The sequence below is a fragment of the Marmota flaviventris genome, chromosome 7 (assembly GCF_047511675.1).
Source record: "Marmota flaviventris isolate mMarFla1 chromosome 7, mMarFla1.hap1, whole genome shotgun sequence".
Lineage (NCBI taxonomy): Eukaryota > Metazoa > Chordata > Mammalia > Rodentia > Sciuridae > Marmota > Marmota flaviventris.
The window spans coordinates 41,361,108-41,380,319 of record NC_092504.1 but is presented as its reverse complement, the minus strand read 5'-3'; the positions used below and the strand labels follow the sequence as shown (position 1 = coordinate 41,380,319).

General features: G+C 33.6%; 1 protein-coding gene across 1 annotated transcript in view; it reads left to right on the top strand.

The window, feature by feature from the left end:
• Positions 1-19,212, top strand: part of Chic2 (cysteine rich hydrophobic domain 2) — a 42,127-nt gene that overhangs the window by 7,518 nt on the left and 15,397 nt on the right. Inside the window, exons 2-3 of the mRNA XM_027938261.3 lie at positions 11,562-11,616; positions 11,748-11,903. Of these exons, the coding sequence (XP_027794062.1) occupies positions 11,562-11,616; positions 11,748-11,903 (211 nt within the window). The remainder of the gene's footprint in view (positions 1-11,561; positions 11,617-11,747; positions 11,904-19,212) is intronic.

The following is a 19,212-nucleotide window of genomic DNA, read 5'->3' as shown; positions in this document are numbered from 1 at the left end:
TGCTAGGCAAGTGCTCTACCACTGAGCCAGAACCCCAGCCCCATGCATTACAATTCCTATTACACATATACAGCACAATTTTTCACATCTCTGGTTGTACACAAAGTATGTTGACACCAATTCGTGTCTTCATATGTGTACCCTGGACAATGATGTCTGTCACATTCCTCCATCCTTGCTAACCTCCTGCCCCTTCCCTTTCCCTCCCACCCCTTCAACTGCAACCTTTTTATTTTCAGTTGATGGCAGACCCAGAGTCCTATTTATTTAGACCTTTTTTTTTTTTTTCTTTTTGGCATAGCCTTGATGTCTCTCTCTCTACATTTCCTTCTTTCAAGAAATTGTTGGCTCTGTCTTCAAAATTTGACCCCTTTTTGACACACCATTGGTGTGAATTGCCATTGTTTCTTTCTTCTGCCTTATACTTAATACTTTCCCCTGTTGCCACCTTTGTCTCTCCTGTTTATAGATTCCTTGGTACGTAAGCCTTAGTGATTCTATTAAAATATAAATCAGATTATGTCTCTTTTCTGTATCAGCATTCCAAAGTCTCCTTATCTCCTTTGGAGTCCTTTTAATAGTCTCTAAGATCCATCATGGCCCATGGTTACTTCTCTGACTCCTCTTCCACTTGTTTACCCTACATTAGTCATATTGGTTTTCTTTTTATTCCATGAATTACTCCAGGCATATTTCTGATTCAATCTTTGTACTGGCTGTCCACATTTCCTGAACACTCTCCCAGGATATCTAGAGGGTAGGTCCTTCATCATCTTCAAATTTTTTTCCACTATCTTTGTAAATGAGTCTTACCTGCCTCCCTATTTAGAATTCCACCTCATCCACCTTCCCCTTACTCTTTGCTACCTTTTTCTTTTTTCATAGTGCTTCCACTGTTAGAAGTTGAGATGAGCCAGACTTGTTATAATATGAACTTCTGATAAACATCTCTTTTAAAGAGAAAAACTTTGAATAACCTTTTTGGACAAGAATGGAAATTTTAAAATTTTATTTTTTTTTATAGCAGCTGTCTCATCTAGGAAATGAACCTAGAAAGCGTTGCTAATTTTTTTTTTTTGGAACAGGGTTGGGAATTAGCACAAGCTCTGGATTTGATTCTTATTACTGAAATACACGCACACATGCAGGCACACACACAAGCAAATAAAAAACTAACTTTGGGAAAGTGTGTTTTTAAATTTTTTTTAGTATTGGGGATTGAACACAAGGTTGCTTTATCACTAAATTACATCCTCAGTCTTCTAATTTTTAAATTTTGAGATAGAGTCTCCTTAAGTTGCTGAGGCTGGCCTTGAACTTGAGATCATCTTGCCTCAGCTTTCTGAGTTGCTGGCATTTCAGGCATGTGCTACTAAGCCCACTTGGGATAGCATTTGACTTTTGGGCCATCTATGACTGATAGAAGTCTTTTGCCTTATCTGAGGCAACTAAAACCAGAAGGAAGATATGCTTCATAAAATAATATCTAGTTGATATTTAAACCTAGATTTTTGAATTCAGTTGTTCTTTGTTGTTGTTCTAACTTCACCACAATGCCTTTTTGTGCTTTTCAGTTTCTGTGTTGCGTGCCTGGATTCCTAGCCAAATGCTTCCCCATATTAGCTGTCAATTCTTTAGTATTACGTGGTTTTCTTGAAACCCACATCTCCCTTGTGTATCCTATTTGCTAAAAAGTTAGAAAATCTTTGCAGTTAATGTTAACCAATTTGATCATTGGCAATTTTATTTGGAAGCTATTTGATGATACTTGTAAAGTCATTGAGATCTGGACATTCTCTAATTTATTGGGTTATCCATAGTGGTTATTAAATGATAGTATTACCCATTTTACTAAAATGATGATCACCACAATAAAAAAAACACATTGTTTTATAGTAATAAAAGCAGCTAAGATATACGCCACATATTTTTGGTGCTTTATATGAACTCAGTTTGTGAGTTTAGCAGTATAATTACTAGTGGATAAGTAGGAAAACTGAGGCTCAGAAAAGGTAAAAATTTGATCAGAGTGATACATAGTATATGGAAGTGTTTTGGAAGTACATGAATGTATGTGGATTATTTTAATCTATGTAGTATGATTACAGTCTTTTTGCCTAATTACTTCTTTTATTTTGTTGAACCAAACCAACAAAGCTAAGTATTCTCATTTTAACATGAACATTGTAACAAAGTCTCATATATCTTAGCATGTTAGGTACAAATGTGAAAGGTCAAAAAGAGATTTTTTCTTAGATCCTATCAGAACTTTAGTGTAATTTGTGCATTAATTTTAATTTTATAACATCTGTTGATAGAAAAAGAAGACCCCCCCCCCTTCTCAGTTTCTAAATTTAGAATGTTCTATTTCAAGTGGATTAACATTTTCTATTCTTACAGAGAAAGCTATTAGTTTCAAGAGTAGGACCCTAGCCTTGATCTTATTTATTAATTGATCATGAAACTGTTTTAAGTTATTGTCTCTTCTGCATCAGTTTTCATCTCTAAAATAGAATGTTTAGACACAGATAGCTGTGGTCTCTTCTAGCTGTCAGAATATGAAATTCTGCTGTTGTGGAACTAAAAATTAATTTTTTCCTTATAATATACTTAATGTAGATAGAAATAGTCTTCAAAATATTCTCAAAAAACCCTGAAGTATACTTTGAAACTAGAATTGTCTTTAAATCTAGATATGTCATTTACATATACATTTCTTTATTGTGACTAAAATCCAAACACTTTAGTTATCTATTTTTTACTTCAGGTTTTAATCCTGATTGAAAAGGAGGATTGAAAGTTTGTGGCCACATTTTGTGAGACCCTATCTCAAAATAAAATTTAAAAAGGAATTGGGGATGTAGCTCAGTGGCAGATTGCTTGTCTAGCATGTGTGAATCCCTGAATTCAATCCCCAGCATTAAAAAAAAAAAAAACAAAAAACCAGAAAACAAAGTATTTAGAAATTGAGAAGTTGTATTCCAGTGAAGTGGAAAATAAAATAATAACCTATAATCACCAAGAGACAAAGGTCATATCATATATCCTGGTTGTTCTAATTTTATTTTTTTCTAGAAACTTTTTTTTTTTTTTGTATTTGAATACTAATATATATTATTAGGGAAATCGTGACAACATGGAAATATAAAAAATACAATATCCTTAATTCCATTACCTAGGATTAACTACTGTTCATATTTTGATGGATTAAATTTTTGTTTTTGCATGTAAAGATTTTTATTAAAAAATTGTGATACTAATATTTTGTTTTTTACATTTTTCATCTAATATTTCATTTGGAGCATCATTATGGGTTCTTAAAAAGTATTAGGGTCTTTTAGATTTCAAAGAACAGAACTGCCTTAGTGACCTTAAACAGTGGAAATTTATTATAAGAATGCCTGGGGACTAAGGAAGATGGGAGACATTGCCATTTTACAGCCAGGCTCCAGGAGACCGAAAAATTATTGTTTTGGATATAGTACTGCTCTGGTGATCTAGTTATTCTGTCATTTTGTCAGCACCATGTGTCCCTTGCTCTCTACTCTAGTGCTGTTGTCACAGTGATTCACCTACTTTCAGTTCCAGCTTCTGCTGTTGCATTGTGAACTGACAGACCTCTTTCCCCTGTACCTCATAGTTTCTGCTTACTATTGGTTTCCATTTATTATTGACTTCTCTTATTCATGGCTGTACTGTATTTTGACTTCAATTTAAACTCATTCTTTATCCATGTTTCCAACTATTTGTCTTGCAGATACCTCGAGAGAGATCTGATTGAGTTAGTTATGTTGTCTGTGGGGCAGCCCTGTTGGCTCCTGCCATCCCATGTGCTACTAGCCAACCCAGGGATTAGCTGTTCCTAAAGCAAATGCCATTTGTGGTCTAACTAGCCAGAGTGTAGGGAGATCCTAGTTAGGCATTCACAGTAATGGGCTTCTATCTTATAAACATGGTTTTGAGCTTTACTATTTTTTTTTAGATTGATATAATTTATATAATTGAAAGACATTTCTGTAGTTTTAAAGTATTCATTGTTAACAACAGCACTACAACTCAGAAGAAAGGAAAATAAATACTGAACACATCTTTTTGTTAAGGGTGAAACAAGTTGAAGCAGTTAGATTCTTATTTTTCTGTATTTAAGTCAAAATTCACAATTTTAAAATATGTTCTTAATTCAAAATGATAGTGCAGTAATGAATTGTAAAAGATATAATCTGAGGAAACATAAGGAACATAAAAGTTAAAAAGTATAAAAAGGGCTAGTGATTATGTGAACCTGCATTATGGAAAAGATTGAATGGCATTCCAGAAGACTTGATTAGTGAACCTAAGCGTCCCTATTTCACTTATGATTAAGTGCCTAGTAATACAAAATAAAAAATTCTTATAGAAGAAAAACTGTGATTGTAATACTTATTACAAAAATACATTTAATGTATTTATTTAGCAACAGTTACCATTACTTAAAAATAGGTCCTGTTTTAAAAAATTGTGAAACAAAAGGTCTTTAATAACCTCCCCCAAACAGTAGAGTATTTCACATATCTGTACCACTGTGTTTTTTCTTGTAATATAGTTCTAGAAGTAGAATTATTGGGTCAACTGGGCTGGGGAATGTAGCTCAATGGTAGACTGTGTCTAACATTTGCAAGGACCCATTCGATACCCAACACTGCCAATAATAACAATAATTATCACTGGGTCAGAAGATAAGCATGATATATATGTATATATATAAAAGGTAAGCATATGTTATATGTGTTTATGGATTATTGTTTCTAATTTTACTTTATCTTATTTTACAGTACTGGGTTGAAACCTGGTATATTTGCTAGGCAAGTGCTTACCACTGAGCTACATCCCCAGCCTAGTTTTTTTTTTTTTTTTTTTAGTACTGAGGATTGAACCCAGGGACCTTAACCACTGAGCTACATCACCAGCATTTTTTTTTTTTTTTTTTTTAAATATGAGACAGGGTCTCACTGAGTTGCTTAGGGCCTCGGTAAGTTGCTGAGGTTGGTTTTGAATTCATGATCCTCCTGTCTCAGCCTCCCAAGTTGCTGGGTTACAGGAATGTGCCACTGTGCCCAGACCCTGGGAATATTTTTTAATATTCTTTTTATACACTATTAGATTGTACGGTTGAAGATTATAGCAATTTATAAGGTTCCCCCACCCTCATTCTTTTTTTTTTTTTGCAGTACTGGGGATAGAACCCAGGGACACTTTACAATGAACTGAGAACATCCTAAGCCCTTTGTATTTTTTATTTTGATACAATCTCACTAAATTGCTGAGGTTATCTTCAAACGTGGGATCCTTCTATCTCAGCCTCCCCGGTCACTGGTCACTGGGATAACAGGAGTGTCAACGACACCTGGCTAGATTTTTTTTTTTAAACAATTGAGATTGTGCTAAGCTACAGTTTTGTAATTTTCGTGTTATTAGTTAGAAGGTTTCATTTTTAGGCTTTGTCTTCTTTTATGGAGATACTTATCTACTATAGTGTTCTGAGTAAATATTTTTGTGAATAAAATTTCACTGACTTGTTTATGAATAAATTTTTATCCACATTTCACATTATTTTTTGGTTTACATTTCTAAAAGAGAATTTACTGTGACAAAAGTATAACTATTTTTAATGCCAAATTAATTTTCTGGAATGGTGGTGATAATTTATAGTTTTATTGATATAATACATGAAATTTTCCATCTTGAGACCTTCTTGCCAAAATAAAATATTTTTAAAAATTTTATTTTACTTATTATTAGTCTTTGTGGATAACTGAATTAAGATACTGCCTACCTTGAATTGTATGTTTTTAAATTAAGTGCTACTTGCAGCTTTTTGGATTAATGGAATGTTAGGTTATTAGAGTTGAGATTCACTTTTCTACCCAGTGTTGAAATTATTACACTTCACCCAACACATCAAATTATCACTTTATGGGATAAAATTTGGCTTTTTGAATATAGTCCCAGGTCAATTGTACATTTATCTTCTAATTAAGTTGCTTTTTTTTTTTTTTTAACCATTTGAAGGAGTAATTTGTAAAGCTGTTAATTTAAACTTAAACGTTCATCCTAATTCCATTCTAAATCTGCTTCCTGCTGAATTTTTTTAAAAAATAAAAAAAGTCAGAGCTTAAGGTGGTATATAGGCAATTTATGCCAGGCAAGGTGGTGCTCACTTGCTTTTCCAGTTTGGGACTAACTTGGGCAATTTTTTTTTAATATTTATTTTTTAGTTATAGGTGGACACAGTGTCTTTATTTTATATTTATGTGGTGCTGAGAATCGAACCCAGTGCCTCACACATGCTAGGTGAGCGCTCTACCTCTGAGCCACAATCCCAGTCCCTAACTTGGGCAATTTAGTGAGATCAAAGTTAAAATTAAAAAGGGCTGAGAATGTAGCTTGTGGTAAAGCAACTCCATGTTCAATCCCACACCACAAAGAAAAAGAAAAAAAACGTTTAGCAATCTATAGAAAATCAAAGATGATATTTTGCAGTTATATTATCAAACATGCAGTATGGATTTTCATATCAGTTTAATAAAATACAATGATCTTGTAAAAACTTGATCTGATAGTATTGCTTTGGTTGACTGATTTAAAAAATAAAAAAGCTTTGGCAAAGATGAAAGATATAGCAAAGGATTATTTGTTGATGCCTTGCCAAATAAGACTTTCTGATGCCCAGGTTCTTTACTAGGAGAAGGCATACTGTAAAAGAAGACTTGTTGAAAAGAGTTGTTTTTTAACTGCTCTGATGAGATCAGTTTCATCAGTAAAGATGCAGTTGAAAGCCTGGATTGTTATAGTTTGCATAATGAACGGGATCTGAGTTAAAGATAGTGGACGTAAAGAACTCTTTCAAGACTCTGAGAGAGAACAAGAGATGGATGTTATCATACATTGAGGGAGAAGAAAATCCCTATAAAACATTCAGGCCATGTGGACTTATGCAGGTTTGTAGTCTATGTGTACAAAGACAGGGATTGCAGAGGATATGCAATCAGGAGCAAATAGTTAGCTTTGAGAAGATAGTTGCTGTAAATCCAGCAACTGGGGAGGCTGAGGCAGGAGGATCACGAGTACAAAGCCAGCCTCAGCAACTCAGTGAGGCCCTAAGCAACTCATGAAGGTAGTTGGTAGCAAGCCTTTAGCTACTTTGGGAGTCTGAAGCAGAAGGATCCGAAGTTTGAGGCCAACTTGGGCAACTTAGCAAGATCCTGTCTCAAAATAAAATTTTAAAAAGGCTGGGGCTCAGTGGTAAAAGCATCTGGGGTTCAATACCCAGTACCCAAAGAGAGAGGGAGAAAGATATAGAAGACATGTGGCTAAATCTAAAAGTTAAAAGGAGGGAAGCTAAAGCAGTTTATATTCAGTGATTTTTTTTATTTCCCACTTGGAGTTAACCACTATGGTTATCTGCAAAAACTGTGAGTTGTGAGGATAAAGCTGAGTACATGAAGAGGAACAACAACCATGGAATATGGGTAAGGTAATTTAATAGAACAGAAAAAAAAATTGCTTAGGCAATAATACTGAAATTAGAAATAATATATTTATAAGTTAGGGTGATTTTTTTTTTTTCTAGTAGCTCCAGGCAGTGAGAATTGAAGTGAAGAAAGTAAACAGTTTAATTGAACCTGGGTTGTCAGAAGATACTGTAAAGATGATAATGGATATTTGTTGGAGTATGGTCAAAACAATTAAAAGTTTTGTAAAAAAACAAAAACAACAACAACAAATGAAAATGATTAAGTATATAGTTCTGACACATAGGGAAGGAAATGGAGCCATTGGGAGATTTCAAGGGGTGAAAAGCAGTAAGCTATAACCAGAGGGGCTGGGGATATAGCTCACTTGAGATATAGCTCACTAGAGTGCTTGCTTCACATGCACAAGGCCCTGGGTTCAATCCCCAGCAGCAAAAAAAAAAAAAAAAAAAAAAAGATATAATCAGAGACCCAAAAACCTTGGTGTAAGGATGGAAGACATGGAATGTTTAATAGTAGTAATAGAATTTTACAGTTCAAAATTTCAGGTGATACAGTCCCAATGATAACAGTATCCGGACTATATATTACAGTGTATACGCTGCTGAATTAGATGGAGCTTAATTTCTTCATAATTCATTAAGTTAAGAATGTGTTACAGTTGAGAATTCCTAAGGAAAGAGGCATTTTCCCCCCACATTTTTTTTTTTAAAGAGAGAGAGAGAGAGAATTTTAATATTTATTTTTTAGTTTTTTGGCGAACACAACATCTTTGTTTGTATGTGGTGCTGAGGATCGAACCTGGGCCGCACGCATGTCAGGCGAGCGCGCTACCGCTTGAGCCACATCCCCAGCCCCCCACATTTTTTTTTAATTGGTGTATTGTAGAGGTACATAATTGTGGATTTTTTTTTTTTGGTACCAGAGATTGAATCCAGGGGCGCTTAACAATTGAGCCACATCCCCAACCCTTTTTTATATTTTGTTAGAGACAAGGTCTTGCTGAGTTGCTGAGGCTGGCTTTGAACTTGTGATCTTCGTGCCTCAGTCTCCTCAGTTGCTGGATTTACAGACATGTAGTGCCTGGCTCCTGATGATGGAATTTGTTGTTACATGTTCATATATACACACAATATAACAATATAATTTCGCCAATATCATTCTCCAGTATTTTCCCTTCCCTCCTCCCTCCCCTGATCTGTTTCCTTTTCTGTTGATCTCCTTTTGATGAAGAGAAGATATAAGGAGGTATACTGGTAGCAGCATAACAACAGATTAGGAGTTCCAAAGGTAAGAGTAAAGGGGATTTTAAAAGGGAAGCTCTGTCAGGAAAGGGAAAGGCTGAATTGGATGAAATGAGAAAGCAAGGTAACAGCTTAGTTTACACTTTGAGTTATGGCTGTAGATTATAGGAAGGAGGACATAGTGAACTGGAAGTATGTGGAATATGAATAAAACAAGCCTATTTCAATAATTAATTTCTACATAAACGCCAAGTTACATTCAAAGCTTTGCCTAATGTTTTGCATGAACTTTTTTTAAAATTTATTTTTATTAGTTGTTCAAGACAATACAATGACCTTGACATATCATACATTTGATTCAAATAGGGTATGAATTGTCATTTTTCCACATGTACAGATTGCAGAATCACATTGGTTATACATCCATGTGTATACATACAGCAGTCTTAGTGTCAGTTGTATTCTGCTGCCCTCCCTATGCCCCACTCCCCTCCCCTCCCCTCCCATCCCTATTGTCTACCTACGCTACTGTGACACTTAACCTCTCTCTTTTTTTCCCCTTTCCTTCTCCCTCACACCATCGTATATGTATTTTGTGAACCCATGAGGGTCTCCTTCCGTCTTCTGTGCATTTCCCCTTCTCCCTCCCTTTCCCTCCCTCCTCTTTCCTTATTTTGTGGTAATCTTCTCATGCTCTTCCTTCCTACTCTGTTTTGAGTCACGTCCCTTATATCAGCGAAGACATTCGGCATTTGTTTTTTAGGGATTGCCAACTTCGCTTAGCATAATTTGCTCTAGTGCCATCCATTTCCCTGCAAATGCCATGATTTTGTTATTTTTTTACTGCTGAATAATATTCCATTGTGAATAAATGCCACAATTTCTTAATCCATTCATCTGTTGAAGGGCATCTGGGTTGGTTCCACAGTCTAGCTATTGTGAATTGTGCTGCTATGAACATTGATGTAGCTGTGTCCCTGTAGTATTCTCTTTTTAGGTCTTTTGGGTATAGTCCGAGAAGGGGAATAGCTGGGTCAAATGGTGGTTCCATTCCTAGCTTTCCAAGGAATCTCCATACTGCTCTCCAAATTGGCTACACCAGTTTGCAGTCCCACCAGCAATGTACGAGTGTGCATGAACTTTTTTTTTTTTTTTTTTTTAAAGAGAGTGAGAGAGAATTTTGTTTTTAATATTTATTTTTTAGTTCTTGGCGGACACACATCTTTGTATGTGGTGCTGAGGATCGAACCCGGGCCGCACGCATGCCAGGCGAGCGCGCTACCACTTGAGCCACATCCCAGCCCCCTAAAAATTAAATTATATAAAAGTAAATTGACCTTGTACATTATTTCTTAAAAAAAAAAGTTCTAAAAACTTCCATTATAGGATCATCAGGACATATCTCATAGAAGATGTTCAGTATTTGTAATTTGAATGCCCTTTTCTCCAAGTATTAGTATATTTCTAATAGGTAAGATCATAGTGTGTTAAGTTTATAATTTTTTTGTAATCTTTGAAAATCGTTTATCACTTCTAAAGCCATGTAGTATTTTAATCCAAATTCAAGGAACGATTTTTCAGGTAATAGGAATAGATGGCGATAGAGGAGGTGTCTGGGTTTTCTTTCATACCATTTAATACACTGACAATCAAGTAGGTATTGAGTGTCACCTAAGATAATTCTTGGTAGCATTTTGTCAAGCCCTACTTTGTTTTTATTTATATTTTCTCTCCTTTCGCTCTTCTATTCCTCCTTCCCACTTTTTTCCTTCTCTTATTACTTGTGTCTACCAAGGACACCTATTAACCTTTAAAACCATGGCTTATCTCTACCACTAACATTCAAAACTAGAAAATTGGCTATCATGTCTATAAAGGTAATATGTTTTATGGTGCACACTTGTAATCCCAGAGGCTCGAGAGGCTGAGGCAGGAGGATTGCAAGTTCATGGCCAGCCTCAGTAACTTAGTGAGTCCCTAAGCAACTTAGGGAGACCCTGTCTCAAAATAAAAAATAAAAAGGGCTAGAGATGTGGCTCAGTAGTTAAGTTTCCCTGAGTTCAATCCCTAGCACCCCCGCAAAAAAAAAAAAATGCTTTGAAGTTTTTAAGGAGGAGGTGGTAGCTCAAATTAAATGAATCATCTATTCTTTTACTTATATACTGCTGATTAGGTAACATTCAGTCTCATATTATTATATGAAAGTTTTGATTCATTGACAAATAATTGCTTGTTAAATTTCATAAATTGATTATTATGAAACTCTTGTGTCTTATACTTTCATTTGTCTCTAACTTCTATATATATTAATCTACATTCTACTGATGTTTCTGATCTTTAAGTTAAATATTTATTTATTTTTTGTGGTACTGGGGATCGAACTCAGGGTACTATATCACTGAGCTAGGTTCCCCCTCCCTGCCCTGCTGCCTGCCCTCTTTATTTATTTATTTTTTAAAATATTTTTTTCTTTAGTTGTAGATGGACATAGTACATTTACTTTATTTATTTTTATATGGTGCTGAGGATTGCTCCTAGTGCCTCACGCATGCCAGTTGATTGCTGTACCACTGAGCCACAACCCCAGCACACAGCCCTCTTTATTTTTCTTTTGAGATAGTCTTATTAAGTTATCAGGCTGAGTTCAATCCCCAGTACCACAAAAAACTTGTGATCTTCTTGCCTCAGCCTCCAAATTTCTGGGATTACAAGCCTCTGCCACAGAGTTAGTCTAAATGTTTACATTTTTTATTTTTTTATAACAGTGATACATAATATAACATTTTCTTATTTTTTTAAAAAATAGATTTGGACTGAGCAACAAATTTGAATCAGAATTCCCTTCTTCATTAACTGGAAAAGTGAGTAGCTCAATTATTTATTTCCTATTTAGATGTTTCAAAACTAAAGTTTTTCCTAGAAAATTAGACAAAACGTATGAGACATGTTTGTTAATATTTCGTTGTTGTTATTTCTTAAACTCTTTCTTTAGGTAGCTCCTGAAGAATTTAAAGCCAGCATCAACAGAGTTAACAGTTGTCTTAAGAAGAACCTTCCTGTTAATGTACGTTGGCTACTTTGTGGCTGCCTTTGTTGCTGCTGCACATTAGGTTGCAGTATGTGGCCAGTTATATGCCTCAGTAAAAGAGTAAGTTGAATCATATATTTAATTTTAAGTTTAAACTAATCAAACAAGTCTTGCATGTACCTAGTTTTTATTTTATTTTATTTTTTGATGGTACTAGGGATTGAACCCAGAGCTTCATGCTTCCTAGGCAAGTACTTTACCTGGGAGCTATATCCCCAATCCTAGTTTTTATTTTTTCTATTTAATGAATCACCTTTACAAATATTATACAGAAATAATCTGATCTAATAGAGGAGTGGTTAAGTAAATTATTATATATTCAAATGATATTGGATAGCCATCTAAAATTATAATTTTTATGATATAGGAAATTACTTAGGAACAAAGAGAAGAATATGTTATCATCTATATCAATGACGATATTGTATAGTGATCAAAGATGCTGGGTTCAACTCTACCACTTATCTCTGTGACTATGGACATATTTCCTAACCACTTTAAACTGTAGTTGATAAAAACTATAATGGTAATATTCACCTATTACTTGAATAAGATTGTTATAATAATAAAATAGTGTTTATAAAGCTCTTAGCTGAACAACTGAAAACAAGTGGGCAAAAAGTATTGATTAATAGCATTTTTACTAAGTAAGCTAGTACTCACAGAAGAAATAAAATAATTAGTGGTTATTTATAGTTGGTAAGATTATGGGGAATTCTTTTGTTATTGTAAGTTTTCTGTAATGAACATGTAGTGACTATGCAATCAGAAAAAATCATATAAAAACTCAATAATTTGACAGCTTATAATAAAAGATTCCTAAGAGGTTAGTGGATATAGGGCAAATTAGTATAGATTGAATATATTGTTATGTTTTTGTTAAAAAACTTTTTAAATGGTATATGCTCAATGGTAAAGTGTCCCATTCAAATAAAATAGTGTTCAGTTGAAATTAAATTGTTCTGTATTTGCACATTTCATTTTGTCACCAAATAATGGTAAGGAAATATGGAATAGCAAATTCTATTTGGCCCTTGATTTCTGTTATAAAATAAGAGGTGTATCTGAAGTTTTTTTTTTTTTTTAAACTGGTACATTTTATTGATGGGAAGGAAATGATGCCTTTATAAGAAAATTACTTTTGTAAATATTTTCTTTTATATTTATAATATTTACTTATCTCTAAGAACATTTCTCTTTTTCATAGTTCTCATTAGATTATCTCTAGACTGCAGAAAACTCTTTTTTTCTCTCTGGTAGTTTGATCCACAGTTGAATTGCTGCCCTTAGATCCCTTTACTTTCCCCTCTACCATTTAAACATTTGCATTGTTTAAATAACTGCTGTATCTCACTTGGTTGGTAATTGCTGTTATTTAACCCAAAGAACCAAAGGAGTGTATTACTGTAGAAACCTTTAAGGTCTAGCTATTTTGGTTTTGGTTTCGGATCCTGTGTTTTTCACTTTTTAAATCAATAATGCAAGATATCTCAATGAGTGTGTAGTGTATTCAGGAGACAAAAGTAAACATTTTACACTTCCCCACATATTATCAACTTAAAATCCTTTTTGAGATACCTTTATTAAATTTCTTTCTGTGCATAAGATAGATGTGGTTTTTTTAGACTAGTTCTATCTGTAGTTTCAGAAAGTACTTTTCATTTAGCCCTATAGTATTCAGTGTCAGGTCTCTCTTTTTATATATATATGACTAGATGGAACATTTATTTGATGGATTTAATTTTACATGGAAGACTGGGGAAGTAGCTTAGTGGTAGAGCACTTGCATATATTTATGTATAAATCTATATCTACATATATACACTCTACTATCTAGTGAGGATAAAGAAATATAACTATTGCTCTAAAAAAAAGCTGTGCATTTCCTTGTCTTGGGTGTAAACTGTTATATAACCATTGAGATAGTGACACTTCATAGATATATGTAGGATATTAGAGAACCTGGAGAAAGAAATTTTGAGTCAGTTGCAGTGCTGCATACCTGTAATCCCAGTTACTTGGGACACAGAGGCAGGAGGATTGGAAGACAGAGGCTGGCCTGGGCAACATAGTGAGAACCTGTCTCAAAATAAAAAAAATATGTAGGACTGGGGAATGTAGCTCGGTGGTAGAGCACCATTGAATTCCATCCCTAATATGCCAAAAAGAAAGAACGAAAAGAAAAGAAAGAGGAGTTTTGTAAGATGGGAGCAGAGTAATTACCAAAGTACTAAAAAACTTCATATATATGATTTGTAAATATATGATTTATAAATTTATGCTTTAGCTGGGTGCAGTGGTGCCTGTCTATAATTACAGTGACTCAGGAGGCTGAGATAGGAGGTTGGCAAGTTCGAAGACAGCCTTAGCAATTTAGTGAGTCCCTAAGCAACTTAGAGAGACATTGTCTCAAAATAAAAAATGGGCTTGGGATGTAGCTCAATGGTAAAGTGCCCCTAGGGTAAATCCCTACTACCAAAATAATAATAATAAATTTATGAGTCTTAGACTCCAGTACAAATCAGGTCCAAAAGGCACACTTTTATTCAGTTCAGTGTTTTCATTTTCCTAACATTAGTGACCAATTTGGATAATTTAATTTCTGCCTACCTTTGAAACTCATCCCCACCTTAATGCCCGGTTTTTATGACTTTTTCCAGAGACCTTGTTTTTAATCTCTCCTGTTATAGTTAGACATTCTAAATTGAATTTTTAAAAATTATCTTAGGTCTGTTTTTGAAAATTATTTTTTCAGAATGCATATAAAAGAAAATAGTAGCAGATCCATGATACCATCATACAATAGGAACACTATGATTTCTTTGAGTAATAAAGGCAAAATCCTGTTTAGTCAAGATAGTTGTTTTTATATATTCACAGTCTAAGGAAATATAGTACATAGCTAGAGGTTAAAAATGAAGATAAATTTTTATACTATTCTGCTTTCTTGAACTTCCAGAATTCTATCTAGATACTATGTATCAAGAACCCTTGAACCGGGTGCAGTCATGCATGTTTATAAACCTAGTGACTCTGGGGGCTGAGGCAGGAAGAATGCAGATTTGATTCCAGCATCAGCAAGTTGGCAAGACCCTGTCTCAAAATAAAAAGTTAAAAGGGCTAGGGACATAATTAGTGGTAGAGTGCTCCTGGGTTCAATCCCAGGTACTGCTATAAATTAAAAAAAAAAAAAAAAAAGAACAAATAAATAAATGTTTCACAATTAAATAAAATATTTTAAAAAACCCCCAGAAAACAAAGGATCCTTCATTTAGAGGTGCTAGTATTTTAAAGAAGTCTAAAGCCCTTCCTGATTACTAGTCTGTGAGCCTCTTTTCTCCTTTATCTGTGATGTAGAATCCTCTTATACAGTTAGAATTATCTCAGATTCCAGGACAAATCAGGACCAAATGTATAGTTTATATTCAAGTCAGCATTTTCATTTTTCTGACATTTGTCACAAATTTTGGTAACTAAATTTCTGTCTTTCCTTTGAAACTCATCTTCAACTTACTGTTATCTTTTTAATACTTGTTCTTGTTTCAGAGGCTTTAATTTATCCTATTATTATTGTTTGACTTCATTATTATTAACAACCTTCTGTTTTTTCCTTCTTTTTTTAAAATGATCTTTAGTTTATTTTTGAAAATTATTTTTTGCACTGGAAATGAAATATATCATAGTGGTACACTGCTTGCCTAGCATGTGGGAGGCCCTAGGTTTGATCTCCAGTATCACAAAAGAAAAAAAGGAAGAAAATTATTTTCTTAGTATACCGAAAAACTTATTTTTGGTGTATGGTTCTATCATTTTTGATAAATGCATAGAGTTTTAGGTAAAGCTACTACTATAATCAAAGTACATCACAGTGCTCTCCAAAAGGTTCTTTGTGTTTTCCCTTTGTAGTCATACCGTCTTCACTTCTTAAGCCCTGGTTTCCACTAATCTGTGATTTATGCCTACAGTTTTATTTTTTTTCTAGAATATTATATAAATAAAATTATACAAATATATGTAGTTTTTTGAATCTGGCTTCTTTTATTTAGCATTGTGCATTTGAAATTTATCTATTTTTTATGTATTAGTTTTTTTTCTTTTTATTGCTAATAGCATTTCATTCTGTGGATATATCATATTTTGTTTATCTGCTCACCATTTGATGGACATTGGGTTGTTTCTAATTTTTGCTGATTTGAATAAAGTTTGCTTAAAAACATTCACATGCATATTTTTGTGTGAACCTGATTTTTTATTTTTAGAGTAGGATTGCTGGATCTTATGGTAAGTGTATGCTTAATTTTATAAAAAACTTCCAAACTGTTTTCCAAAGTGAGTAAACCATTTTGCATTCTAACCAGTAATGGATGAGAGTTCTAGTTGCTCAGCATCCTTGCCACACCTTGGTAATGTTAGTTTTAGAAATATTAGTTATTCTGACATGTAAGTGGTGGCATTTTATTATGGTTTTAATTTGCATTACCCTCATAATTAATGATATTGAGCATCTTTTCATGTGCTTATTTGCTGTTTATACATCTTCCTTTTTAAAGTGTTGAGGGCTGAAGGTGTAACTCAGTGGTACAGTGCTTTACCTAGTATTCTAGAGGCCCCTGGGTTCATCCCCAGCACCATAAAAACTAATGAAAAACAGTTTTTAATTTTAAAAATTGTTATTCCTTATTGATTGTTGAAGGGTTTTGAATGTAGCCCTGAATCCAAGTCTTTTGTCAGATTATGTTCAAATATATTTTTCTAGGCCATAGCCTGTCTTTTTTTTGAGAATTTTAATATTTATTTTTTAGTTTTCGGCGGACACAACATCTTTGTTTGTATGTGGTGCTGAGGATTGAACCCGGGCCGCACGCATGCCAGGCAAGCGCGCTACCGCTTGAGCCACATACCCAGCCCCCATAGCCTGTCTTTTAAAAAAATCTTAACAATGTCTTTGACAAAGCAAATGTTTTTGATTTTGATAAAGTTCAATTTATCACTTTAAAAAAATGAATTCTGCTTTTAGTATCATATCTATGAATTTGCTTAGGCAAATAGAAGATATTTCCCTTCTCTCTTTTTTTCTCTGACCAATTTGAGTAAAGGTTTATTAATTTTATTGATCTTCTCAAATATCAGCTTTTGATTTTGCTGATTGTTTCTATTAGTTTCATGTTTATATTTCATTGGTTTTACTTTGACCTTTATTATTTCCTCTCTTTTAAAAATTTATCTATTTATTTGTTCATTATAATTAAGTATATATGACAGCACAATGCATTTTGATTCATTGTACACTCCTCTCTTCTTATTTTGGGTTTGATTCATACTTCTGTTTCTAGTATCTTAAGGTAGAAATAAGGGACCTTGATATGAGACCCTTTTTTTTTTTCCTAGTGTGTTTAGTGCTATAAATTTTCTTCCTGAGTACTATGTTACTAGTATCACATAAATTTTAATATGTTGTGTTTTAATTTTCATTTAATTCATTCTACTTTGTACTTTGCCTTTGATTTGTTTTTTGAACAATGAATTATTTAGAAGTATTGCATTTAACTTCTCAATATTTTGGGAAATTTCTAGAGATATTTCTATTATATATTTTAATTATGGTTAGATAACCTATTTCATATGTTTTGAATCTTTTTAAGTTTAGTGAAACTTATTTTATTACTAAGAATATAAACTGTCTTAATAAATGATCCATATATACTTAAAAAGAATGGGTATTTAAGCCAGATGTGCTTGGTAGGCTGAGGCAGGGGGATCATGAGTTCACAGCTAGCCTGCACAAAACCAAGGTGCTGAGCAACTCAGTGAGACCTTGTCTCTAAATAAAATACAAAAGAAGGCTGGGAATGTGGCTCAGTGTTCGAGTGCCCATGAGTTCAATCCCTGGTATACCCTACTCCTAAAGAAAAGGAGAGAAAAAAAAAAAAAAAGAGTGTGTATTTACCTGTTATTCAGATTTTTTTTTTTAAAAAAATGTCAGTTATGTTAATTTTTTTTCAATTTTTCCTTTTTAGTTGTACATGACAGTAGCATTCATTTGATGTAATTATTATAAGCATGGAATATATCTTATTCTAATTAGGACTCCATTCTTGTAGATGTACACAATAATGGGATTCATTATGGTGTATTCATATATTTACATGGGAAAACTCTCCCTCCTCCCTTCCCTTCATTCCCCTTTGTCTAATCTACTGAGAACCTATCTGTTCTTCCCCTTTCGTCCCCTTATTATGGTTAGCTTCCACATGTCAATGAAAATGTTTGGCCTTTGGCTTTTGGGGACTTCTCTCATTTCACTTGGCATGATAGTTGTCCAGATTTATCCATTTACTGGAAATGTCATAAAGTCATTTTGCTTAATGGCTAATCTCTATTGTGTACATATAGCACATTTTCTTTATCCATTCATCTGTTGAAGGGCTTCAAAGTTGGCTCTAGCTCTAGCTTAGCTATTGTGAATTGAGCTGCTATAAACTTTGATGTGGTTGTGTCACTGCAGTATGCTGATTTTAAATCCTTTGAATATATTCTGAGAAGTGGGATAGATAGATCGAATGGTGGTTTCATTCCTAGATTTTTGAGGAGATTGATATTTTTATTGATTTTTCTCTCCATTAATTTTATCAGTTATTTTTTCAGTGTGTGATTTATATATTTTTGACATTTTATAACTTCCTAATTTTTCAGATTTTTTTGGTCTACTTCATAGATTGCTTAATCATTATGAATTGACCTTTATTTTTCTCTGAAATCCATTTCATGTATGTTAATGTAGTCATTTCAACTTTCCTTTCATTAAAGTTTGTATAGTATTTCTTTTTCTCTCCTTTTAGCTTGTTTGTGCCTTTTATTTGAAGTTCATTTTGTATAGGTAATTTGGGGTTATTATTTGTTTTTAGTTTTTTTGTTTTGTTTTGTTTTTAGTTTTTTCACCCAGTACTAGGGTTTGAATCTAGGGCCTTACTTATGCTTGGCAAGAACTCTATACCCCCAGCTATACCCTCAACCTTTTTTTATTTTAGACAGGGTCTTGCTAAGTTGCCTAGACCGGCCTGAATGTAAAGATTCTCCTACCTCAGCTGTTCAAGTAGATGGGATTATAGGCATGTACTGCCACACCCAGTAGTATTGGGTCTTTCCTTTTTATTTAGCCTGATAATTGCTACCCTTTTATTAGGGATTTTAGACTATTTACATTTCTTTTGATTATTGATGTGGCTAGATTTAATTCTTTCATTTTAGTATTCCCCTCACCCCAGTTGTTTATTTCCATTTTCCTGATTTTTTTTTAAGTAATAGTTTATTGAGCTTAAGTTCATATAGTCATTTAAGGACTGGGGATGTAACTTAATGGTAGAGTGCT